The sequence below is a fragment of the Schistocerca nitens genome, chromosome 3 (genome assembly GCF_023898315.1).
Source record: "Schistocerca nitens isolate TAMUIC-IGC-003100 chromosome 3, iqSchNite1.1, whole genome shotgun sequence".
Taxonomy (NCBI): Eukaryota; Metazoa; Arthropoda; class Insecta; order Orthoptera; family Acrididae; genus Schistocerca; species Schistocerca nitens.
The window spans coordinates 936,266,261-936,292,811 of NC_064616.1; the positions used below are offsets into that span (position 1 = coordinate 936,266,261).

At 47.3% G+C, this 26,551-nt stretch overlaps 1 protein-coding gene across 1 annotated transcript in view; it reads left to right on the plus strand.

Annotated features, from left to right (window-relative positions):
• Nucleotides 1-26,551, plus strand: part of LOC126249013 (mesencephalic astrocyte-derived neurotrophic factor homolog) — a 41,457-nt gene that overhangs the window by 10,120 nt on the left and 4,786 nt on the right. The window contains exon 3 of the mRNA XM_049950602.1: nucleotides 1,547-1,688. Coding sequence (XP_049806559.1) covers nucleotides 1,547-1,688 — 142 coding nt within the window. The remainder of the gene's footprint in view (nucleotides 1-1,546; nucleotides 1,689-26,551) is intronic.

A 26,551-nucleotide genomic window follows, 5' to 3' on the forward strand; every position in this document is an offset into this window, starting at 1 on the left:
ATGATGAAGTGCATGTGCCAAGTAACAAAAAGAAGCAGCTTTGAACGTAAGCTTTTTGTTTCAAAGATGCCCTACAGACAGCATATCGTTAGTGTGGCATATTTCTTTCACAGCTGTGATTTCTACGCAATATGTTAGGTAGTTCAAACATTATTTACTATCTGCATTTGTGCAGAATACTTTCGCACAGCAAGTACTGTATTTACTATATACTTTAGGTGAATGTTATGACTTGAAAATTCTCAAAACAAATATTAATGCTGTCTGTGCAGTGCACATTGACCTCAGAAGAATCAAGATATGATAGAGTGCTGCCTGTATAAACCTGAGCAAAAGGCAAGTCAAAATACAATCTGTTTCGGCTCAGAATACTTTGCTTGCTGCTTCATGCTGACCTTGTGTTCACAGAATCATTTCAATGTTTGTAGTTTTACACATACGTGATCTGTTTGTCAGATTGTAACTATTCGCATTTAATATTTTTCGTTAACTTCCTGTCTACATACCTTCCTAACCTGTTTTTAATTGTGCTTTTAACATTACTGTAACTTTCATAGAAAAACCTCCTTGGTCCAAGGAATAAATTTATGTTAGAAATAGCGAATTTCCATTAATATAGGTTTGAGTATCTTTGTACATTAAAAAGACTAAGTTAACAAACGATTGCTAATTTGGTACATTCAAATTTGTACTTCAGTATTACACAAATAATACCAAACAGTGAAAACTCCAGGTTGTAATACAAACAATATTAGGAAAAGTATAGATTGCTGCCGACTTTAAAGATAGCTCATTGTGTTGCAGACAGGCACAATGTAAAGACTATTACACATTATAGCTTTCAGCCTAAGCCTTCTTCAGCAAATTGCGCCACACACACACACACACACACACACACACACACACACACACACACACACACACACACACACACACACACAAGGAAGCACAACTTGTGCACACATGACCGATAACACCAGCAGCTGATATCAGTAAGTAGCAATCTGTCCTTTTCCTTATATATTCCAGAATGTGGAAAGAGACTGAAATTTAAGCTTATAGATTGCAAACAGGGACTGTAAAGTATTCAACAAATGTACAGGAAGAAACATTACAACATATATAATACTTCAAGCATTGAAAATTTTGTGCGGAATTGGCTCCTCTATATACACAACAACATGTTGATGTAATAGTGTTTGCTGAATCATGTGGCATCCTGAGATATTTTGACAGCAGTGTTTACTGTTCTATTTCTGTGTCATCTAATTGATAAATAATTTGCCTTCCCAAGATTTTCCTTAATTTCAGAACAGCAGATTATTGTTTTTTTGTGTGTGTGTGTATGTGTGTGTGTGGGGCGGGGGGGGGGGGGGGGGGGGGATTGCAGAAGAGGCACCTGGGACAAACAGATAGTTATCTAAAAAAAAATCAATAATTTCACATTTCAGAAACTAACAAATATGCAAATTGCTTGTGTTGAATGTTTGAAATGAACAAAATTTACATTCCACAACAGTTTATAAGCATTCTCTTATATTTTCAGTGTTACTATTTGGGTGGCCTCGAGGAGTCTGCGACTGGAATACTGGGAGAAATGTCCAAGCCAGTGTCGTGGTCAATGCCAGCTGAAAAAGTGTGTGAAAAATTGAAGAAAAAAGATTCACAGATTTGCGATTTACGCTATGGTAGGCAGCTTTTTTACATTTGGCATTAAATAGCATAATTCTGTAAAATAACCAACCAATGTACCTTTGAAAGAATTCCTAATACTTTCAGGTATTTTCCCCAGTGATCCATGTGTCCGTCTGTGATTAATAGAACTTAGTCTCTCCTGATAAGTTGTAAGCAATAAGTCATGTTGTATCTGTCATAAAATGTTATTTTATCAGAACAATATCTGATGCTCTTTTTGTGTTGCTGTACTTGGAAATCATACCAGGGCAAATTACTTAACTGTAGCCTTCTACCTTTACGTTGATGGCCTATACCTACTACTGCTGCAGTGTTCTCTGGATAAGGCCTATAATATCCTGTCAGATGTCTTTTATTTACATTTACATTCATACTCCGCAAACCAGCATATGGTGTGTGGTGGAGGATACCTTGTATCACTACTAGTCATTTCCTTTCCTGTTCCACTCACAAATGGAACAAGGAAAAAATGACTGTTTATATACCTTCCTACAGGCCATAATTTCTTTTATCTTCATGGTTCTTATGCAAAAAGCACATTGGTGTTTGTAGAATCATTCTGCATCAGCTTCAAATGCCAGTTCTCTAAATTTTCTCAATTCTTTTCCTCAAAAAGAATATCACTTTCCCTCCAGGGATTCCCGTTTTAGTTATCAAAGTATCTCTAATATTTATGTGTATATCAAACCTACAGGTAACTAATCTAGCAGCCCGTCTCTGAATTGCATTGCTGTATTCCTTTAATCCAACCTTTTGGGGATCCCAAACACTTGAACAGTACTCAAGAGTAGGTCGCACTAGTGTTCTATATGTGGTCTCCTTTACAGATGAACCACATTTTCCTAAAATTCTCCCAACTAACTGAAGTCAGCCATTCGCCTTCTCTTTGACAGAACTTTTATAATTGCCAGGTCTACACTCTAAACTTATGTGAAAGTACTCCAGTGCATCATCTTACAAAGTCTTTGATGTCTTTTATGAAAATTTTTGACAGAATTGTTCCCCAGACCCTGACCAGGCTGCAGTCACAAACCTGACAGGTCTTTGCATGCCCATGGACACTCATTGGGATTTCAAAAAAATCTATAGCATCATTAATTATTTTAAAGTTAGTGTGCCAGTCACACTAATAGCTCAGTTCAGACAAGGAAATGAACTTAAAATGAACATAAATTGGCCTTACTAACAGCCCAGATGACTCAATTTAGAGCTACACAAAATGAGGAATGGGATATTTGAATTACACTGTCAATAAAAATAAACAATAAAAATGGACTATAGAGCTAATGTTGGTAACTCCTGGGTCATTTTCTATGTTCAATGGCACATCACCAAATGTCTATGCCACCCTTGTTTGAGGACAACCCTTAGAAAACTCACTTCAGCATAAACTTTAACTGTTGACACACTTTAATATCTTAACAGCCCAAGATTACAAGCACTTTTACCTCCATAATAATAACCCAGTGTCATAATACAAACTTCCTCCCAGTTCTTCCTCCTGCATGAGGTAGCCACACACTCTTTCTGTTCTGTACCACTGATACAGCCAGTATCCTATCACCTTCGCGTATTCTGTCAGAATCACTAAAAATACTCTATTTTGACCTACCTTCCCATCTTGTCAGTCAGTGGAAATCTTCCCACTATCTGCTTCAAAAGCACCCCGACAAACTGGCAGACAATTGGCAGATCTGCAATGTTGAAAGGATTGCTGGTTTTTCCACCAGGTGAAGTGAAAGCTTGTAGAACCTCATCTGCAATTGTTCACCTCAACTTCGCTTGGCTGCTAGTGCAGGTGGTGGTCTGCAGAAATGGGGCATTTTTACCGTGCTAATCCCCATTGTCACAAGGACATACTTCTTATTGATACTATGACTGTCTTGGAGCCATTACTTTAATTTTTCTCCTAAATGCTTGTGTTTCGAGCATTCAGTGTGAAATATTGACATGCAACCCCAAATGAGATATTCCACATTCTCTAACCCTTTGACAGTAACTAGGAGAGTGAAAGATGTGTAATCCATTCTCGAGCTACAAGTTCATGGTGATTCTAATTTAAGTTCATTTCAAAATGCTATAAAAAATAAAAGAAATGCTGATCAGAATGATGTTAAATTTAAATGGAATATTATCAAAGAAGGGGAAACATCATGGGGAAAAAATGGAAAATTTTGCCATTAGTTGGCATTGTAAGCGTCATAACGTGGTAAGAGTTCAGCTACAAATGACACATGAATTGCAATATGATAGCCATGGTGTGAGTTGCACATTAAACCAACTGTACTGTGTAATGTGCAAGACTGCACAAGGCTGGCATTCAACAATTGAAGACTTTAAATAAAAAAGGCTGTAAATGCCAAATTAAGATATTTTGAAGTTTTGTGTGAAATGGAATCTGTATGCCAAACCCAATAATGTATAAAAGGCTACAACTGCCATGAATGAAAATGCAGTACCGAATGCAATCAAGATATGGCATGTAGTTTAACAGTCACTGTTGTTAACATATGAAAAGCTCTATGTTCCATGCACTTACTCCTCAGTGCTAGATAAAATGGTGAAGACAGCAGATACTTGTAACAGTTTGAGTGGAAAGAAATAATGAATTAAATGAAGAGGTTCTGTGGGAGCAATGAGGAAAAATCTGAAAGGTGGAAGGATTGAATACATAAGTTGAAGTAATAAGCATAATCCAGCAAAAGCTTGTCCAGCACAGGAGGTAAGTCTCACTACTGATCACTAACCTACACCATAACTGGACATTATGTTTATTCTGGTGAACAAATACATTGTTCCATGACAAATAAAGCCATTTATTGTCAATAACGTGAATGCATCTGACGTCTTTGATTTCAAGAAAGCAGCAAATTATAATAATTAAGAGGGTATCTCTATTATGGGAATAGGTACAGTATACAGTACAGTACAGGACAGGACAGCAAGAAAATGTAACCACCTACTGTGGTTGTTTCAATCCACATCTGTGAATAAAAGATGACAGACTTGATTGAAATGATGCAGCAACAGAGAAATAATGACCACATACAGCTCTACAAAAGCAGAATGAATTTTTAATATATTTTTGCTGAGTATTGAACTGCAGCACATACATCCTTTCATTGCATTTCCACTTTCAGTAAGTTTTTCATACTATTAAAATACAATATTTGTAATTTCCTTTGGAAACTAGATACATGTTATGCTTAAATGTCAAATAAAATGCATTAACAGTGGAATTATGAGCATTAATTACCTGGTAACTTGAAACTCATTTTCCCAAATTCATGATTTTGTTGCTTAGAGCCTTTTTATTTTAAGTTATCAACTGTTTTAATTGTCCTAAGTCTAGAACCAAATAAAAATCAACAATGAAAGCCATTTTTGTTGTGAGCCTGGTGCAACACATGTTCATTATTCTGTCAGCTGTTTTCTGCCACAAGTTGAACTTGAGAAACGCGATGTTCCACAACCGATCGGAGTGTCTCAGGGGTCTTGTTCATAATGTACTGCACAATGCACACCATCAGTTCAGCTGCGTTTGTAATTGGAGCACTGAACACAGCATTTTCAGATAACCCTATTGCCAGAAGTCACACAAATTAAGATCAGGTGATCTGGACAGCCAGGCTGTAGGGAAATTATGGCTGATAATTTCCAAAATGCCTTGGCAGCAACTGTTTCGCTGGCTGTGCAATGTGTGGAGGAGCACCATCTTGCATAAAAAGATCAATCCACACATACATCATGTGGAAATGTTGGAAAGTACGTTGGTACCCAGAAGACTGTCATAGCATTTACCAGTGACTGTACAGGTAACAGGATCTCCACATCACGCAGTTCCCTTCACAGAAAGAAGCAGTACCAATCGATGTGCATGCAAGTTTTCCATTGCCTTATTCTTCAATTCTTTGTATTGGCATGTCTTTGGAGCTGGAAATGGGCTTCATCTGTCCACAGAATGTTCCATGGCTGTTCATTGTCCACTTTCCTGAGAGCAAGACATTCTAGAGTCTTTCTGGCAGGTAAGCATGAAGCAGCTTCTGAACATGAATAATTCTGTATGGATAGCAATGCAGGACATTTTGTAGAATTTTATGCACTGTGCTCACAGGCATAACCAAAGTTTGAGAAGTTCTCCATGCACTGCATGTTTGCACACCACCACTCAATGCCCCCTGCATTGCTGTGGTCACATCTTCTACTAATAACAGATCACTTGTTTTCCTCCCTCTACCACACTGCACTTCAAAAGAACCTTTCTTTTTGAATTAAGTAATCATTTTCTCCAGACCCTGGGCAAACATTGGACCAACACCTTTTATTATGCCCTTGAGTGTACGGAAGTTCTGTAGAGCTACTGGCACAAAGTCTCAATTCTTGTAAAAGAGGTTTAACAGCAATGGATGTTTCTGCATTGAGATAGTCATGCTGAACATCTCAAGAGACAAACTGAGGAAACAGCCATGTATCCCACGTCTTTTATTTATCATATTCTGTCGTGTGCAGTGCCATCCAGTAGTAAAATTTTGGTTACATTTTATTGATATATTTGCCAATAACATTTCCCCTTCAATAAAAATCCATTCAAATCGGGCACCATTCTGAACAGTGGTTATTTTTTTACAGTGCTTTAAAACTATCACTTTAATTATCAGTTTGCATATCGTGTTTAGGGTGACAGGGTGGAGGAGAATGAATAAATTGCATATGAAAATAATCTAATGTAGAAAACAAAGTAAAAAGAGAAGGCAACTTGACCAAATAAAGCAAGGTGTCATTAGATACATCTTCAAATACCAAACTGACTTCATCTGCAGAGAAGTACTAAGTGTGTTACTGTTGAAATGTTGTACACTGAAGAACCAAAGAAACTGGTATAGGCATGCATATTCAAATACAGAGAGATGTAAACAGGCAGAATACAGCACCGCAGCCGGCAGTGCCTATATAAAGCAACAAGTGTCTGGTGCAGTTGTTAGATCAGTTACTGCTGCCACAATGGCAAGTTACCAAGATTTAAGTAAGTTTGAACGTGGTGTTCTAGTAGGCGCATGAGCGATGGGACACAGCATCTCCAAGGTGGCGATGAAGTTGAGATTTTCCCATACGAAGATTTCATGAGTGTACTGTGAATATCAGGAATCCAGTAAGACCTGAAATCTCCGACATTGCTGCAACCGGAAAAGATCCTGCAAGAACAGGTCCGATGATGACTGAAGAGAATCATTCAACATGACAGAAGTGCAACCCTTCTGCAAATTGCTGCAGATTTCAGTGCTGGACCACCTAAAAATCATCATTACGGGCTTTCGGAGCCGAAGGCTTACTCGGGTACCCTTGATGGCTGCATGACACACGGACAATTCCAGCAGGACAATGCAACACCCCACATGTCCAGAATCACTACAAAGAGGCTGCAGGAACACTTCTGAGTTTAAACACTTCCATCGGCCACCAAACCTCTGAGACAGGAACATTATTGTATCTGGGATGTCTTGCAACATGCTGTTCAGAAGGCATCTCCACCCTCTCGTACTCGTATGTATTTATGGCCAGTCCTGTAGGACTCATGGTGTCAGTTCCCTCCAGCAGTACTTCAGACATTAGTGGAGTCCATGCCAAGTCGTGTTGAGGCACTTGGGCATGCTCGTGGGGGCCCTACACTATATTAGGCAGGTGTACCATTTTCTTTGGCTCTTCAGTGTATGAGAGAGAAATTGAGACAATAAAAATTACAAAAAGTTTTACTTTTTCCAAAACATTAGACAAATTTGTCTGCACTCAAGAATGGTTGAGCATTTCTGGGGGTATGGGGAAAGAGGGGGGGGGGGGGGGAATTAGGAGAAAGAAGTAACTAAAAATTTAGATTTCACTTGCCTAGATAAGTGGGAAGGTATGTTCATAGATTAAGCAATAATTATTTTCAGCAGTTGTTTGACAGTAATATTGGCTATGTACCACAATCCAGTCTCCATGCATCTTCATCTATTCAAGTATTTCCTGATACTAAAGTGTAGACTTTCACTGCCGGAAATGTCATGTCCATTACGATTATACGGGCTGTTATGCCATGGTCGGTTGATGAATTTTGTCTCAATTCCCAACGTTTCGTCCCCGTCTGCGGGAGACATCTTCAAGGGTGTCTGTACCTCACACACCCGCTGGCTCGGTACTGACTGCCGCTGAATTCCGTGTCTGTTTCAAAATGTTTGGAAGAGCACAAGGGCAATTGTAGAAGAGGAGAAATGGAATGATCAGCTGTTGCAGAGCATGCAGCCAGGGAACCACCATATTCGTTTCGAGGAGACGCAAGTACTAGCTGCCACAAGCGGATATTACGAAAGGCTCTACAGGGAGGCAATCGAAATTGCTAAACATCCTAATAATTTCAATCGAAAGGAGGAGGGCGTGAAATTAAACGGTATTATGGATGCCGGTGTTAAAGATGATGTGTACCACCCATCCACTACTGTGTGATGGCAACGGCTATTGACGGCAGCGGACAGCAGCCAATTGCACTGACGTTTTCAAAACACGTGACGTCACGCCACGGCGCGGGAGCACGCTGACACTGAATTTAGCGGCAGTCAGTAGCGAGCCAGCGGGTGTGTTGAACCTTCCATTGAGCTACAGACCCCCTTGAAAATGTCTCCCGCAGACGGGGACAAAACGTTGGGAATTGAGACAAAATTCATCAACCGACCATGGCATAACAGCCCGGATAATCATAATGGACAAGTATTTCCTGTTAGCTCTCTTCCGCATTCTTTCCAGTCCTTAGGTCTACATCACTTCTTTCTTCGTGGAGGTTTCTGTGCCCACACTCAGACATTCTGTTAACATCACGTGTATTATATGGCCATCACATTTTCATCTTTTCTTCTTACCCAGTGTGCTAGTCCCCACAGGGGTGTCCACAGCTCTTTTGTGGGGTACATGTGTGGAAGCCATGTGGCCCTAAGCTGTTGCAGCTTTTCATCTCTCCTGGGCTGCATTTCCTTCCCCATATCCACTCCCTATCATAGCTCCTCCCCTTCCTGCCCCCGTCTTTCTCCCCTAGTGTGTCCCTTGACAACCACATAGCTATTCCCTCAGTTCTGCTAATCATTTACGGTCTTTTCTCACATTTCCACTCTCCCTCTTTTTCACTTTCTTCTGGTCCTCATTTGGCTTTGACCCCGTTTCAAAATTGTTTTCGTAGTGTGAGCTACCGTCACACTCCACACTAGGTCACTAGCATGTAGCCAATTCGTGTGGTGGGGCTTTTATGTGCCCATGTGGCTTAGACCCCTAACACAGGGATCCCACTTCTGAGACTTGAGCTGTCTCTGTCTCGTGTATGTCTGGGAGTGGTTGCTCATCTTTGTGGGGCACTGGAACTCCCCGCAAAGATCACTGTGCCAAGCGGTCTTTGCTGTGACTGGGTGCCCCCAAGGTGGGACCCCTGATTGAGGTGGGTTGTACCAGGACGTATGCTCTGCACATAAAGTGTGCTAAGCTCGACACTTCTGGCCGCTCTTCTGTGGCTGCCTCTACCAGTAGGAACATTTCTCTCTCTGCTCGTATTTTTGCTTCCTTGGCCTTCGGTCCGCAGCTTGCGGTCGCATTCTAGCTTCCCGAGCATGGGGTCCCAGGTTCGATTCCCGGAGGGGTCAGGGATTTTTACCTGCCTCGAGATGACTGAGTGTTTGTGTTGTCCTCATCATTCATGAAAGTGGCGAGTTTGGACTGGGCAAAGGTTGGGAATTTGTACGGGCGCTGATAACCGCCCAGTTGAGCGCACCACAAACCAATCGTTGTCATCATCATCCTTGGCCTTACCCTCCCTGGCTGGCTACTTCCTGGGAGGAGAGCCAGGCCTGCCATCTTGGGGCAAAACCTTTTCTCCGTTACTTAGTTTGTGCCAGGACAGGCAGGGAGAGTATCACCATTACCAAACTGCTCTTTTTTTGTAGAACACATTGAAGATAAGTTTGGTGCATCTGGCGAAGATAAATTTGGTGCATCTGGTGCGTCCAGAGAGTGCTGAGGACAATTGTGTTGATACTGGTGCTTTCATCTTGGTTTTTGAAGAGGCACCCCTCCAGAAGAAGCGAAAGTAATGATTTATCATTGCAAAGTTAATCCCTATATCCCACCTCACATTTGCTGTTTCCGGTGCCTCCATTTTGGTCACATATCTTCACGATGTGAAGTGACTCGTATTTGTGGTGACTGTAGCCACCCTCTCCTTGTGGAGAGTCCTTGCACCTAATCACCCAAGTTTGTGAACTGTTCTGGCCCCCATTCTCCTCACTCGCCAGATTGCCCGCTCTATAAAAAGGAAAGGAAGATTCACGAATTCAAAACTCTTGACTGTCTGACAGACAACACAAATTAAACTAGCTCCACTTGGTATCTTTAACATCTGCTGTTGATTCTGCAGTGTCTTTTCCTCCTCCTCCTCCTCCTCCTCCTCCTCCTTCCTTGTTACTTCCATCCTGCCACCTTTGTTTTCCTCCTCCCTGACAGTTCCAGTTTTCCTCCCTTCACAGAACCGCTCCTTCTCCTTGACCATAGAAGAGAACTTCTTCTCTGGCACCTGCTGAGAATGAGGCTGTCTCTAAGAGCCTCCCTCCCCAGCGTCTCCAGGATAAGAAAGCTGTATCTTAGTCTGGACCAGCACTCTGTGGGCCTCAAGGCCACTTGTTTACTTTCATATCCCAATATTGCTGCAAGTTGCTCTCTTCCTGACCACACCTCCACTCACCCTCCGAAGGAGAAGAAGAAGATCCACGAGTCTTGGTGTGAGGCATACCCAACATCCCATGGGGTGTTGTGCCCTCCCTCTCAATCAGGGTCTGATCTTACATTTGTGGACGTCACTCGGTCCTTACCGGTGATGGACGCTGACATGGCACAATGATCGATTCTGGCCCATTTGACATTCATTCAGATTCTTGTACTACACTCCTCCAATGTAACTGTAATGGTTACTATTGTCATGTTCCTCAATTGCTGTCCCTACTTCCTCTCTACCCTGTAGCTTGTGTAGTATTGCAGGAATATTGTATTGTGTATACTCATTCGCCAGTTCCGTGTGTCTTCCAAGCCTTCTGCCAGAACTGGGTTGGCCCTCTGTGAGCCTCCGGTGGTGTCTGTATGTTGGTCTACACAAATTTTGTGCTTCCAGGGTTTTTCTTCAAACCACAGTGGAAGTGGTGGCCATTTGGTTCCATTTAGACTCTGCAGTAACAATATGCAATCCTTATCTCCCTCCAGACCTGTCTCCTACACTTCCTTCTCTCCTTGCCCTCCTTAGACAGCTCCTTCCTCCCTTGGTCATCCTCAGGGATTTTAATGCCCATAACCGTCTGTGGGGGTGGTACTGGGACCACTGTCCGGGGCAGGATTGTTGAAGACCTGTTGGGAGGACTTGATCTCTCCCTTCTGAAACTGAAACTCCCCCACACTTTGGTGGGGGGGTCACATCACATAGCACCTTCTCAGTCATTGATCTTTCCATATGTAGCTCTGGCTGCCTCCCCTCCTTTCAATTGGGAGTTCATAACAATTTGTGCGACAACAATCATTTTCCATTTTTCTTATCTTTTCTTCAGCATCATTCACCTGGATGCCCTTCCAGGCGGCCATTTACTGATGCAAATTGGGATGCCTTTCCCTTGGCTGCCATCCCAACCTTTCCAACACATGATGACATTGATGTGTCCACACAGAGTTTGATCGAGGACACCCTTTATCAGCTGCTTTAGGGATTCCCTCCTCCTCGGGATCTCCCCTGTGGAAGACTGTCCCTTGGTGGACCTCTTAATTTGTTGTAGCTATTAAAGACCCTCCACCGCTACAAATAGCATCCATATCTTGACCACCTCCTGACCTTTAAACAGCTTTGTGGTTGGGTCCTTTATCTTATTAAATGCTAGAAACGGATTTATTGGGAACGAGATGTCACTGCCATAGGGCCGCATACTCACTCTTCACAGGTATGGGTGAAGATAATGCACATTTTTGGATGCTGTCCTCCTACAGACGTCACAGGAATTTTCTTGAATGGTGTTAACCTCATCAATCCAGACTTATCGCTCAGCATTTTGTTTAGGCCTCAGCCTCAGTCCACTATACGCCCACATTCCATCTTCTCAAACACCCTCTGGAACGACTCCCTTTATCATCGTTCTGCATTGCCTGGAGCCCCGTTTAATTGGGAATTCACCAGAGCTCTTGCTCTCTCCCCTGACAGGCTCCTTGACCAGACCAGGTGCACAACCAAATGCTTCAACACTTACTGGAAGTCCACAGGAGCCAGGTCTGGACAGTAAGGATGATTTCGATTTTTGTGCAACAGTCACGCACCAACAGGGATAAATGTGCAGAAGCATTATTGTGATGCAGAATTTCAAGCTGTTTCTTTCTCTCATTTTCTCACAACACTTCCTGATAGTACAAGTGATTAACAGTTTGCCCCAGTGTGGCACAAATTCATGATAAAATAATCCGTCAAAGTCAAAGAAAACTATCAGTATAGCTTTGACATTTGACCTGACCCGACAAGCTTTTTGGGTCTCGGAGAACCTTCCCAAACCCATTGTGAAGACTAAACATTGGTCTCATAACAATAGAACCATGTCTCACCACCACTTATGATTCTCTTAAGAAACATCTCATTCTCATTTGTGTGATCCAAAAGCTCCTTACAGATTGCGAGGTGAAGGTCTTTCTGGTTGTGGTTCATGAGCTGTGGTATGAACTTGGTAGCAACACAGTGCATTCCAAGATGCTGTGCCCCCTGCGGGTTCGGGGGTAAGAATAGGCCCACGGTATTCCTGCCTGTCGTAGAAGGCGGCTAAAAGGAGTTGGTTCAAAATGGCTCTGAGCACTATGGGACTCGACTGCTGAGGTCATTAGTCCCCTAGAACTTAGAACTAGTTAAACCTAACTAACCTAAGGACATCACACACATCCATGCCCGAGGTAGGATTCGAACCTGCAACCGTAGCGGTCTCGCGGTTCCAGACTGCAGCGCCAGAACCGCGCGGCCACTTCGGCCGGCTGGCTAAAAGGAGTCTCAACTGTTTCGACCGTTAATGTGATGGTCCCCTAAGGGGTTTGACCACTCTATTTCCAAATTTTTCCGTTAGTGCGTTCCATTTGGGGAATGACACCTTTCCGGCCACATCGGCTGCAGAGTATTCCGGGTAGCCTACATTCCCTCCATTGTGCAGTTCCATCTTTGCTCCCTTTATTAATGGATGTTCGACACCCGACAACCAGCACGCAGCACGGTAGCCAGTCTGTTGTGGTGGGGTCGTCATGTACCCTCTTGGTGGTAGCCCCCCTGACTACACATGGATCGCACTGCTGATGCCTGAGCTGCTACCTCCCCATGTATGCCGAGGAGTAGATGCCTATCCCTCTGGGGCATCGGGACTCCCGGCAAAGGCCATCCTGCCAGGTGGTCTTTGCTGTGGCTGGGTGGCGCCCGTGGGGAGAGCCCCTGGTCGGAGTGGGTGGCATCAGGGCGGATGACCCGCAATGAAGCGTGGTACATCATATCTCGCTGCTGGGCCTCCACCAGCAGTCTCTAAGTGATCGAGGTCTAACCTCAACGGGAAGAAATTTGATCCAAGATCATTTCCCTCCCTGGCCACTCCATGGGAGGCCACACCCTGTTGCTCCTGCTCCATCTACTTCAGGAGCAACACCCCCCCAACCATCAGGGACATGTTCCCCCTTCCCAGCCGGAGAAGAGTAAGACTTCTTCAGCTACTCTCGCCAGGAAGGGGTCCCTTGGGGACCTCCCTTCACAAGTTCCGACCAGCGGAAAAGCGGACACCCGCAAATGGCTCAAACAACCACCAGTCCCTAGTCGTAGGGCCTCACGGTCGTCATCTGTCCCTGAGACTGACCCAGTGAAGCCCTCCACACCTGAACCACCAAAGGCACAGCGCGAGAAGCGGAAGAAAAAGAAGAAAGTCCCCAAGACTAACGACATTGCGGTGGCACCCGTCCCACCGCTTCCTACAAACTCTGCGTCTGAGGATGAGGTGGAGATTCTGGCGTCCGCTGAGGACCTTGATCTCGCCGGTCCCTCAGACACCATGGATAGCACTAGCACAGGTGCTCAAATGGAGGCAGCAGGTGACCTAGCGGTGTGATCTGCCTTCCCAGTCCCTTCAAGCCTTTTTCAACCATGGGCAATACCATCCTCCAGTGGAACTGCAGCAGTTTCTTCCACCATCTAGCTGAGCTCCGACAACTTATCAGCCTTCACCCTTTCTTCTGCATTGCTCTTCAGGAAACTTGGTTTCCAGCAATGCGAACCCCCGCCCTCCGTGGCTATCAGGGTTATTATAAGAACCGGACAGCTTATGAAAGTGTGTCTGATGGCATCTGCATCTATGTCCTTAACTCTCTTCACAGTGAGTCTGTCCCTCTACAAACAGCTTTAGAGGCTGTCGCTGTTCAGGTATGGACACCACAGGCTGTTACTGTCTGCAGTCTTTACCTTCCACCGGATGGTGATGTCGCACAGCACATCCTGGCTGCGCTGATAGCCCAATTGCCGCCACCTTTCTTGTTACTGGGCGACTTCAATGCCCACAACCCTCTGTGGGGTGGGTCAGTTGAAACAGGTCGAGGCACCGCCATTGAGCATTTATTGGCACAGCTCGATCTTTCTATTTTAAATGATGGTGCCGTCACACACTTCATCGTGTTGCATGGCACGTACTCCGCCATCGACCTTTCGATCTGCAGCCCTAGCCTCTTACCTTCTGTCCAATGGAGTGTGCATGACGACCTGTATGGTAGTGACCACTTTCCGATCTTTCTGTCACTGCCACAGCATTACTCTTCTGGGCGCCCTAGCAGATGGGCTATGAATAAGGCTGAATGGGACTTGTTCTTCTCCACTGCCACTATTGAGCCTCTCTCTAATGACGGCATTGATGCGGTGGTTGACTCAGTCACCACCAGCATCGTTACTGCCGCAGAATCTTCCATTCCCCGTTCTTCTGGGTCCCCTCGGCGAAGGACTGTGCCTTGGTGGTCGCCTGAGATCGCTGAGGCGATTAAAGATCGCCGGCAGGCGCTACAGCGACATCTCTCCATTGAACACCTCATCACCTTCAAACGGCTGCGTGCGTGGGCCCGCCGCCTTATCCGCCAACGCAAGCAGGAGTGCTGGGAGCGGTATGTGTCCACTATTGGCCTCCATGTCTCTCCATCGCAGGTCTGGGCCAAGATCCGACGCCTCTATGGCTATCGGACCCCTGTCAGCGTCCCTGCGCTCTCACTGAATGGAGCAGTTTGTACTGACTCCGACGTAATTGCCAACCGCTTGGCAGAGCATTTTGCTCTGCATTCCGCTTCTGGGAATTACCCACTGGCCTTCTGCTCCAATAAAGAGCGGAGGAATGTCAGAGCCTTTCCTTTCACACCCACCATCATGAAACCTACAATGTTCCATTCAGTGAGTGGGAATTTCACAGTGCCCTAGCCGCTTGCCCTGATACCGCTCCTGGGTCAGATCGCATCCACTGTTAGATGCTGAAACGCCTGTCAGTGGACTGCCAGCGACGGCTCCTCGACCTTTACAACCGTCTCTGGGTTGAGGGTGAGTTTCCGTCGCAATGGCGGGAAAGTATTGTTATTCCCATCCTTAAACCTGGCAAGAATCCTTTAGGGGTGGACAGCTACCGTCCCATTAGCCTCACCAACGTTCTTTGCAAGTTGCTTGAACGGATGGTGAGCCGGCGCTTGAATTGGGTACTGGAGTCTCAGGGCCTACTGGCTCCGTCTCGGGGTGGGTTCCGTAAAGGCCGCTCCGCTGCCGACAATCTGGTGAGCCTGGAGTCTGCCATCCGTACTGCCTTTGCCCGCCGTCAGCACCTGGTCGCTGTCCTCTTCGACATGCGGAAGGCGTACGATATTTCTACGCTTCATGGATGGGGTCTTCGGGGCCCTCTGCCTATCTTTATCCGAAATTTTCTGTCGTATCGTACCTTCCGCGTGCAAGTCGCGGCCTCCCATAGTTCCTCCCGAGTTCAGGAGGACAGTGTGCCACAGTGATCTGTTTTAAGTGTCTGCCTGTTTTTTAATAGCCATTAATGGGCTCGCTGCGGCAGTGGGAACGTCTGTCTCAGCGTCCTTGTATGCTGACGACTTCTGCCTTTACTACAGCTCTATTGGCATTGCAGCTGCTGAACGTCAGCTACAGGGCACTATCCGTAAGGCGCAGTCTTGGGCTGTATCTCGTGGGTTCCAGTTTTCGGCAGCCAAGACCTGTGTTATGCATTTCTGCCGGCGACGCACTGTCCACCCGGAGCCGCGGCTTTATCTTGACGGCCAACTTCTTGCGGTGGTGGAGTCGCATAGGTTTTTGGGGCTGGTTTTTGATGCTCGGTTGACTTGGCTGCCTCATATTCGGCAGCTAAAACAGATGTGTTGGCGGCATCTAAATGCTCTGCGATGCTTGAGCCACACCCGCTGGGGCACCGACCGATCTACCCTGTTACGGCTCTACCAGGCGTTAATCCAGTCCCGTCTGGATTATGGGAGCCTGGCTTAGGGCTCAGCATCCCCATCTGCATTGCAGGTGCTGGACCCAATCCTCCACAGCGGGATATGCCTTGCCACTGGTGCTTTCCGAACCAGCCCAGTGGACAGCATACTTGTGGAGACTGGTGGGTGTCCCTCCACTGCGGTTGCAGCACCAACGTTTGCTGGCCGCTTATGCTGCCCATGTTTTCAGCTTGCCCGGGCATCCTAACTATCGTCTACTATTCCCACAGTCGCACGTCCATCTTCCGGAACATCGGCCCAGGGCTGGATGTATGATCGCAGTCCACGTCTGAGAGCTTCTCTCCGGGCTTGGGGCTTTACCCCTTCCGCCTCCTTTCCGGGCACCTCTGCGTACACCCCCGTGGTGTGTGCCTCGCTCTCGCCTTCAGCTGGAATTGGCACAGGGCCCGAAGGACTCAGTCCCTCCGGAGGCCTTCCGTTGCAGCTTTCTTTCCATCCTCGCAACGTATCAGGGCTCTGGCATTGTTTACACTGATGGCTCGATGGTTGCTGGTCCTGTCGGTTATGCGCTAACTCTAGAGGACCATTCCAAACAATGTTCATTGCTGGCTGGCTGCAGCGTTTACACTGCTGAGCTGGTCGCCATCTTTCGTACCCTAGAGTATATCCGCTCCTGCTCAGGTGTGTCCTTCGTGATCTGTAGTGATTCCCTGAGCAGTTTACGAGCTCTCAACCAGTGTTTCCCTCGTTCTCGTCTGGTGATGGCTATCCAGGAGTCCCTGCATACTCTTGCCCATTGCGGCCGCTCTGTGGTCTTTGTGTGGACCCCAGGCCGTGTTGGGATACCCGGCAATGAAAATGTTGACCACCTGGCGAAAGAGGCCACCAGTACACCATCTCTGGACATTGGCCTCCCGGAGACTGATTTGAGGGCAGTCTTACGCCGCAAAGTTATCTCGCTTTGGGACGCTGAATGGCGCGGTCTGACCACCCCTAACAAACTGCGTGCCGTCAAGGAGACGACGACTGTGTGGCACTCCTCCTTGCGAGTCTCTCGCAAGGAGTCTGTCGTCCTCTGCCGACTGCGCATTGGGCACACACGGGTGACCCAAGGCCACTTATTGCGCCGTGAGGACCCCCCTCTCTGTCGCTGCGGCTCGGCATTGACAGTGGTCCACATTTTGTTGGACTGTCCACTTTTGGCTGTGCTCAGGCAGACGTTTGCGCTGGCTGACACGCTCCCTGCCCTTTTAATAGATGACCTTGCCGTGGTGGACTTAGTTTTGCGTTTTATTCGGGTAGGTTTTTTTTATTTTTTTATTTTTTTTATTTTTTATTTTTTTTTTTATTTTTTATTTTTTTTTTCTTTTCTTTTAGCCTCTGATTTTAAAATGAGTTTTTAATGTGTTCTCGGTGGTTGGCTTTTCCGTTTTTTTTTTCCCCCTCTCTATGGTCGGCCAACCACCGTCACACTCTGTGTGTTTTAATTTGTTTTGTCTGATCTCTGTCAGAGTATTTCTTGTCCTGTGTCATCTGCCGGAAGCGTTACATTATTCTGCAATCTCTAGGGCAGTTAGTCTTCGATTGACAAGCACAATTTTGTTGACATTCCTGACATGAATGTCGTCGGTAGATGTCGAAGGGTGTCCTGAATGAAGGTCATCTTTAGCTTCCATCTGGCCATTTCTAAATGGTGTGAACCATTCATAACACCGAGTATGGCTTAAGCACTTAGCACTGTAGGCTTCCTGCATCATTTGGTGTGTCTCTGTAAAGGTTTTGTTTTTGTTTTTTAGTTTCACACACAATTTAGTGCAGATGCATTGCTCCTCTAACTCTGCCATCTCGAAATTTGCAAACTGTGTAACACAACGTCCTACTGAATACAGCATTGAACAATAACTAACAGACATACAACAGTGAAACGTCCAGCAGTTACATAGGCGTGTGCAGGAATACCAACTGTGTTTCACTCCAAGACACCATTGGCGCAAAATTACAGGTGTTCAAGAATTTTTTTTTAACAGACCTCTTACTTATACTTTCCATCTGTTTGTGGAGAGATAGTGAATTTCCTTCCCTATGGCAAGAAAATGGTGTTATTCCAGTTTGGAAATTGGGTAAACTGCCTCTTCAGATCCCCCTGCAGGTCCAGGGTAAGAATAGGCCAGAGGTATTCCTGCCTGTCGTAAGAGGCGACTAAAAGGAGTTTCAACCGTTTCGGCCTTCCATGTGATGGTCCCCCTTGGGGTTTGACCTCCATTTTTCAAAATTCTACAGAAGTACGAGCCTTTTGGGGAAGAACGCCTTACGTGGTGTCTCACTGGTCCTCAGTGCACTAAGACCTTGGCACTCAGCATTGTAACGGTGTTGTAACCACACCCACTATTCCTCAAATCGGGCCTAAACGCCTGATGGGCTGCACAAGTTACGCCCATAGTGCGTCCCCATCCGCACCTATGATCATGATGGACTTTCCATGCCACCCGAAATCCAGCACGGTAGCCAGCCCGTTGTGGTGGGGTCGTCATGTACCCTCTAGGTTGTAGCCCCCTGACAACACAGGGATTGTACTGCCGATACCTGAGCTGCACTCTCCCCACGTCGGCCAAGGAGTAGATGCCCGTCTCCTTGGGGCATCAGGACTCCCGGCAACGGTCATCCTGCCAGGTTGCCCTTGCTGAGGCTGGGTGGCGCTCGTGGGGAGAGACCCTGGTCGGAGTGGGTGGTATCAGGGCGGACGTTTCGCAGATGGAACGTCAATATGTATCGGGTCGCTCTGCGGCCGAGTCTTTTAAAAAGAAAGGTACTGTCTCTGGTTCTGGTTCTCCTTCCCTTTCCCCCTTGGCCACTCCCTGGGAGGAAGGACAGGCCCGCCGGCTTGGGGCGAAGTACTTCCCCTGCTATTTAGTCTGTTCTCGGACCAATGGGGGAATGTTCGCCACCTCCAAGCCCATGTTCTTTGTCCAGCACATTGAGGACATCTTCGGGGGAAATCGAGGCTCTCAGTAAAATGCGTTCGGGGTCCGTTCTTATAAAGACCACCTCCGCCACTCAGTCGGCGACGCTCCAGGCGTGCGACCGACTAGGGGACATCCCAGTGTCCATTGTCCCACATCTGGCACTGAATAGGACGCAGGGGGTTATTTTTCATCGGGACCTCCTGCTGCAATCTGATGAGGAGCTCAGGGCCAACCTGGAGCGCCGAGGCGTGCATTTCGTCCGGCGAGTCCAGCGCGGCCCCAAAGACCGTCGCATCGACACCAGGGCCTTTATCCTTGCCTTCGAGGGGGACGTTCTCCTGGAGAAGGTAAAGGTGATGTGCTACCGGTGCGACGTGCGACCTTACGTCCCGCTTCCTATGCGCTGCTTTCGGTGTTTGCGCTTTGGGCACATGTCGTCACGGTGTGAGGCTGAGCCCCTTTGTGGCGATTGTGGACGTCCTCTTCGTGAGGAACATACATGCACCCCACCACCTCGGTGCGTCAATTGTCCTGGCATCCACTCGCCTAGATCTTTAGACTGCCCCGCGTATCAGATGGAGAAGAAGATTCAAGAATTAAAAACTTTGGATCGCCTCTCTTATTCTGAGGCCAGGAAGAAGTATGACCGCCTCCATCCCGTGACGTTGACAACTTCGTTTGCCTCAGTCGTGTCCACTCCTTCCACAGTATCCTCACCCCTATCCTGTCCCCCCTTCACCTCCTCACCCCATCCGGGGTCTATGCCTCCGCCTCCCAAATCCCTCCCTTCCAAATCCTCCTCCCTCGCGGCCCCTGCCCCCTCTGCCCCAGGGGCCACCCTTCCTCCTCCTCCCCCTCCACCGTCTCAGAAGCGATCCTCTTCTCAGGCGTCCATCGGGGAAACGTTCCGGACCCCGGCATTCCAAAACGGACCCCGCGCGTGAGGACCTTCTTCGGGTCCAGCCCACTATCCCCGTGCCTCATCGGACTTCCCAGAAGGCCTCCAAGAAGAAGTCTTTATCCCCCTCTCCACCCCGGCGTGTTTCGTCTGACGCTCCATCCGTGAGTCGCTGCTCGCGGCCGTCCTCAGTTTCGCCAGGACGCTCTGCTGCCAGGCGCTCAGCTGGCCTCTCGTCGGCGAATGATGCTGCCCCTCCTACGCAACCCGGGAAAGCGGCCACAGCTGGCGACGACTCGATGGAACAGGATCCGCCTCCCGCCGGTTGTAGCGTTGTTCCCTCGAAACCTGGCCCTCCGCAGCCGTCGAGGTGACCAGCTCTTCACCTGTTTCGTTCCCCCTTTTTTCTGACTAGCGATGGCTTTGTTACATTGGAACATAAGAGGTATTCGATCTAATCGGGAGGAATTACAACTGCTCCTCCGCATGCACTGTCCGCTCGTCCTTGGTCTCCAGGAAACCAAGTTGTGCCCAACTGACCGTATTGCTTTTACCCACTATACCTCGGAACGGTCTGACCTCACCCCTGTGGACGGTATTCCAGCTCATGGTGGGGTCATGTTGCTCGTTCGGGATGATGTCTATTACCATCCCATCCCATTGACCACCCCACTCCAAGCAATAGCTGTCCGAATTACTCTTTCTGCCTTTACTTTTTCCGTTTGTACCATCTACACTCCATCGTCATCCGCAGTTAGTCGGGCTGACATGATGCACCTGATTGTTCAGCTTCCTCCGCCGTTTTTATTGTTTGGCGACTTCAATGCCCATCATCCCCTTTGGGGCTCTCCTGCATCCTGTCAGAGAGGCTCCCTCTTCGCGGATGTCTTCAACCATCTCAATCTTGTCTGTCTCAATACTGGGGCCCCGACTTTCCTCTCGGACTCTACTCATGCCTACTCCCACTTGGACCTCTCGATCTGTTCTACCACTCTTCCCCTTCGGTTCGAGTGGTATGTCCTTTCTGACACCTATTCGAGCGACCACTTCCCCTGTGTCGTTTGTCTCCTGCACCACACCCCATCCCCACGTCCTTCAAGCTGGAACATACCGAAAGCTGACTGGGGACTTGACTCCTCCCTGGCGACCTTTCCGGACCACGATTTTCTCAGTTGTGACAGTCAGGTCGAATACCTCACGGCTGTTATCATCAATGCTGCCGAACGTTCCATTCCTCGTACTACCTCTTCTTCACGTTGCGTTTCCGTCCCCTGGTGGAATGAGGCTTGTAGAGACGCTATCCGTGCTCAACGACGTGCTTTACGCACCTTTCGCCGCCACCCTATGTTGGCGAATTGTATTGGATACAAACGACTCCGAGCGCAATGCCGTAGAGTCATCAAAGACAGCAATAAAGCTTGTTGGGCCTCTTTCACCAACTCCTTTAACAGTTTTACTCCTTCTTCTGTCGTCTGGGGTGGCCTGCGCCGGCTGTTGGGCATTAAGGCCCACTCCTCGGTACCTGGCCTGACTTCAGGTAATGAGGTCCTTGTTGATCCTGTGGATGTCTCCAACGCCTTCGGCTGCTTTTTCGCGGAGGTTTCAAGGTCCGCCCATTACCACCTTGCCTTCCTGCCCAGGAAAGAGGCAGAAGAGGCTCGGAGACCTTCCTTCCACTCGCTGAATCTGGAAAATTATAATGCCCCCTTTACTATGCGGGAACTCGAACGTGCACTTGCACTGTCCCGGTCCTCTGCTCCGGGGCCAGATGCCATTCACGTTCAGATGCTGGCCCACCTTTCTCCGGCAGGCAAAAGCTTCCTTCTTCGTACCTACAATCGCGTCTGGACCAAAGGTCAAGTCCCCATGCGTTGGCGTGACGCAGTCGTTGTTCCTATACCCAAACCCTGGAAGGATAGACACCTTCCTTCTAGTTACCGCCCCATTTCTCTTACAAGCTGTGTCTGTAAGGTGATGGAGCGCTTGGTTAATGCTCGGTTAGTCTGGATTCTTGAATCTCGACGGCTACTTACTAATGTCCAATGCGGCTTTCGTCGCCGCCGCTCCGCTGTTGACCACCTTGTGACCTTGTCGACATTCATCATAAACAACTTTTTGCGAAAGCGCCAAACGGTAGCAGTGTTCTTCGATTTGGAGAAGGCTTATGATACCTGTTTGAGAGGAGGTATCCTCCGCACTCTGCACAGGTGGGGTCTACGCGGTCGCCTGCCCCTTTTTATTGATTCCTTTTTAACAGATCGAAAGTTTAGGGTACGTGTGGGTTCCGTATTGTCCGACGTCTTCCTCCAGGAGAACGGAGTGCCTCAGGGCTCCGTCTTCAGCGTAGCCCTTTTTGCCATAGCGATCAATCCAATTATGGATTGCATTCCACCTAATGTCTCAGGCTCTCTTTTTGTCGATGACTTCGTGATCTACTGCAGTGCCCAGAGAACATGCCTCCTGGAGCGCTGCCTTCAGCGTTGTCTAGACAGCCTATACTCGTGGAGTGTGGCAAATGGTTTCCGGTTCTCTGAAGAGAAGACAGTTTGCATCAACTTTTGGCGATATAAAGCGTTCCTTCCGCCATCCTTACATCTCGGTCCCGTTGTTCTCCCATTCGTAGAAACAACTAAGTTTCTAGGGCTCACACTGGACAGGAAACTTTGTTGGTCTCCGCACGTCTCTTATTTGGCTGCCCGTTGTACATGTTCCCTTAATGTCCTCAGGCTTCTTAGTGGTTCATCTAGGGGAGCGGATCGCACTGTCCTGCTTCGCTTGTATCGGTCAATAGTCCGATCAGAGCTGGATTATGGGAGCCTCGTCTACTCGTCTGCTCGGCCATCCCTCTTACGCCGTCTCAACTCCATCCACCATTGTGGGTTACCTCTTGCGACCGGAGCCTTCTACACTAGTCCCGTCGAGAGTCTTTATGCTGAAGCTGCCGAATTACCATTGACCTACCGGCGCGACGTACTGCTTTGTCGGTATACCTGCCGGCTGTTGTCAATGCCCGACCACCCCTCTTATCAGTCCTTCTTCGCCGATTCTCCCGACCGTCAGTATGGGTTGTATGTGTTGTATGTGTCTGCCCTGCTGCCCCCTGGAGTCCGCTTTCGTCGCCTGCTTCGACAATTGGATTTTGCCCTGCCCACCACCTTCAGATAGGGTGAGAGCCCGACACCACCGTGGCTCCAGGCTCCGGTTCATATTTATCTCGACCTCAGCTTGCTCCCGAAGGAGGGTACTCCAGCTACAGTGTATTGCTCACGGTTTGTCGAACTTCGTGCGCGACTTGCCAGTCACACCTTTATTTACACCGATGGCTCCAAAACTGACGATGGTGTCGGCTGTGCCTTTGTCGTCGGGGCCGCCACCTTTAAATACCGGCTCCTCGACCAGTGTTCCAGCTTTACGGCCGAGCTTTTTTGCTGTCCATCAAGCCGTTCAGTATGCCCGCCACCACCACCATTCATCGTATGTACTCTGCTCTGATTCACTCAGTGCTCTTCAGAGCCTTGGCGCTCCCTATCCGGTCCATCCCTTGATTCAACGGATACAGCAGTCCCTCCATTCTTTCGCTGATAATGGTTCTCCTGTCAGCTTTCTGTGGGTTCCCGGCCATGTAGGAGTGCCTGGGAATGAGGCTGCTGATGCTGCAGCGAAGGCTGCAGTCCTCCTGCCTCGGCCAGCCTCCCATTGTGTCCCGTCATCTGACATTAGTGAGGTTGTTTGTAAGAGGCTTGTATCTTTGTGGTGGGATACTTGGTCATCACTTCAAGGAAACAAGCTCCGGGCAGTAAAACCGTTCCCAACTGCTTGGACAACCTCCTCCCGACCATCTCGGCGAGAAGAGGTCCTTCTGACCAGGTTGCGGATTGGGCATTGCCGGTTTAGCCACCGCTACCTGCTCTCCGGTGACCCAGCCCCGCAGTGCCCTTGTGGTCATGCATTAACAGTGCGCCATGTTTTATTGTCATGTCCCCGTTTTAGTCAATCTCGTGTTGTCCTGTCTCTGGCATCTACTTTCCAGGATATTTTAGCTGATGACGCTCAAGCAGCTGCTCGTGTTCTTCGTTTCATTACTTTGACTGGCTTGTCCAAAGACATCTAACTCCTTCACTTATTTTATCTGCATCTTTGTAAGAACTTTCTGGTGTGTCTCCCCCCCACCCCCCCCCCCCCACCCCACCCCTTGAGTTTTACTAGATTCTATGTGCTCTAACAATTGTGACTGGGCGCTAATGACCTCAGTAGTTGAGCGCCCTTAAACCCCAAACAAACAAACGAAGAAAAAAAAAAAAAAAGAATTGATGCCTCTTCAGATGGGCAGCTATCGTCAGATGGGTTTAACCAGTGCCCTCTGCAAGTTACTAGTATGGCAAGTCAAAGGTTGTATTTGATCCTTGAGTCCCAGGACCTTCTGGCTTTGACCCAGGGTAGTTTTCGCTGATACCTTTCTATTGCAGACAATTTAGTCCGCCTGAAGTCTGCTATCCGAATGGCTTTTGCCCGGTGCCAACACCTAGTTACAGTCTTCTTTAATCTGCATAAAGCTTATGATACCACAAGGCTCTATCACATACTTTCCACCTTACATGAGTGGGGCCTCGGTTGCCCCCTCCCAATTTTTATCCAGAACTTTTTTTTCTTAGCACACTTTTATGGTACAGGTTAGCGCCTCCCATATTATCTCCCATCTGCAGGAGAATGGGGTTCTGTGGGGATTTGTTTTGAATGTCCCTCTCTTTTTAGTGGCTATCAATGGTCTGGTGGTGGCTCTGGGGTCTATGCTGTCCCCCTCTGTGTGTGCTGATGACTTGCTTTTATTTTTGTTTATCCGTGATGGGCGTTGCTGAATGCAGACTGTAGGGAGCCATACACAGAACACAATCTTGGGTTCTTACGCATGGCTTCCAATTTTTGGCTACTAAGACCTGCATTATGCATTTCTGTCATCACCATACAGTGCGTCCCAATCCAAATCTGTACCTTTATGGCCAGCCCCTCAATGTGGTGGACTCTCATCATCGTTTTTTAGGACTGGTCATTGATACCCAGTTGATAGGGCTTCCCCATCTTTGTCAACTAAAGCAGACATGTTGGTTGCACCTTAGTGCTCTTAAACACCTCAGCAATATCAACTGGGGCACAGATCACTCTACTCTGCTACAGCTCTACAATGCATTGGTCCAGACCCATCTGGATCATAGGAATGTCTCATACAGCTAGGCTTTACCTTCGACGTTACAGATGCTGGACCTGATACACCATTATGGGGTATGACTGGCAGCAGGCACTTTTCAGAGTAGTAACCCTACGATCAGCCTCTGGTGGATGCAGGGGCTCTACTGTTGCGGTTCTGCACCAACAGTGCTTATGCGTTACGCATTCGCTGCTCCCCGGAGCATTCAAAGGCCCATCTCCTCTTTCCAGTGTCTCCTGCAATAGTGGCCCATGTCTGGTGTTATGATCACCATATGCATCTGGTCCCTTTTTCAGAATTCGAGCTTTCCCCTTGACAACCTCTTCTCTGGGCCTGCTCACTTAACACCTCTGTGGTGCGCACCCGTCCACAGCACTGTCTTGACCTATCATAAAGCCCGTAAGACTCAGTATGCCCAAGGCCCTCCACCACCAATTCTTCTCCATTCTCAGCACATTTCAGGGATCAGAAGTAGATTATACGTATATGATACGTCAGGTTGCTAAAGAGACAAAATGACACATGGAGAAGTAAACATTACTTTATTTTCACTTATCAACATGACATTAATGCCTTTTCACGCTGTGAAATTCAAAAACTTGTTACAGATTTTCACAGTTCTAATTCTTCTTGAAATAAGAGCTGTTAACAAATACAAAAAATTAAAAATTATGTTACCATTTTTTAAAAATGTTACAGCATTGTCTTCTGTTATGAAGTATGAACCTTTTCAAAAAGGTTTCTTTCTGAATTAAAGCACAAAACACCTTACATTCAGAACACCTCACATTTGTTAGCTGCTCTTCCTTTCTGTAGACATTTCCGTCATCTGCAAAAAAAAAGGTGTAGTACCGTTATTGTCCACTTCTTCGTTCTACCTCTCATCTCTCATTGTCTATTTGCTAATGATCCTGTCCAGAAGATCCACACCTCCCATGTGAGAATTATACATCTTTGCAGCAAATTGATGAGGAATTTCTATGTGTTTACCTTGCTGCTTGCTCCACCTTTGACAAGTTTCAGCAGGATCTACTCAACAGTAGATAAAGGCCAAATGAATTATACAGTTATCATGTCATTTTATAGTTGCAGTAGCATCTTCACCTTTCACTACATGGTCAAAACTTCCTCTGCCTTCGTGTTGATGTAGGCCATATTTTTTCAGGTCAATACTTTGTGGTAACCTTGAAGTTGTCATTGTGTCACGCCCTTGTACTGCTCTGTGATTGAGGAGAGAACTTAGAAGAGCAAAGAAGTGTAGTAGCA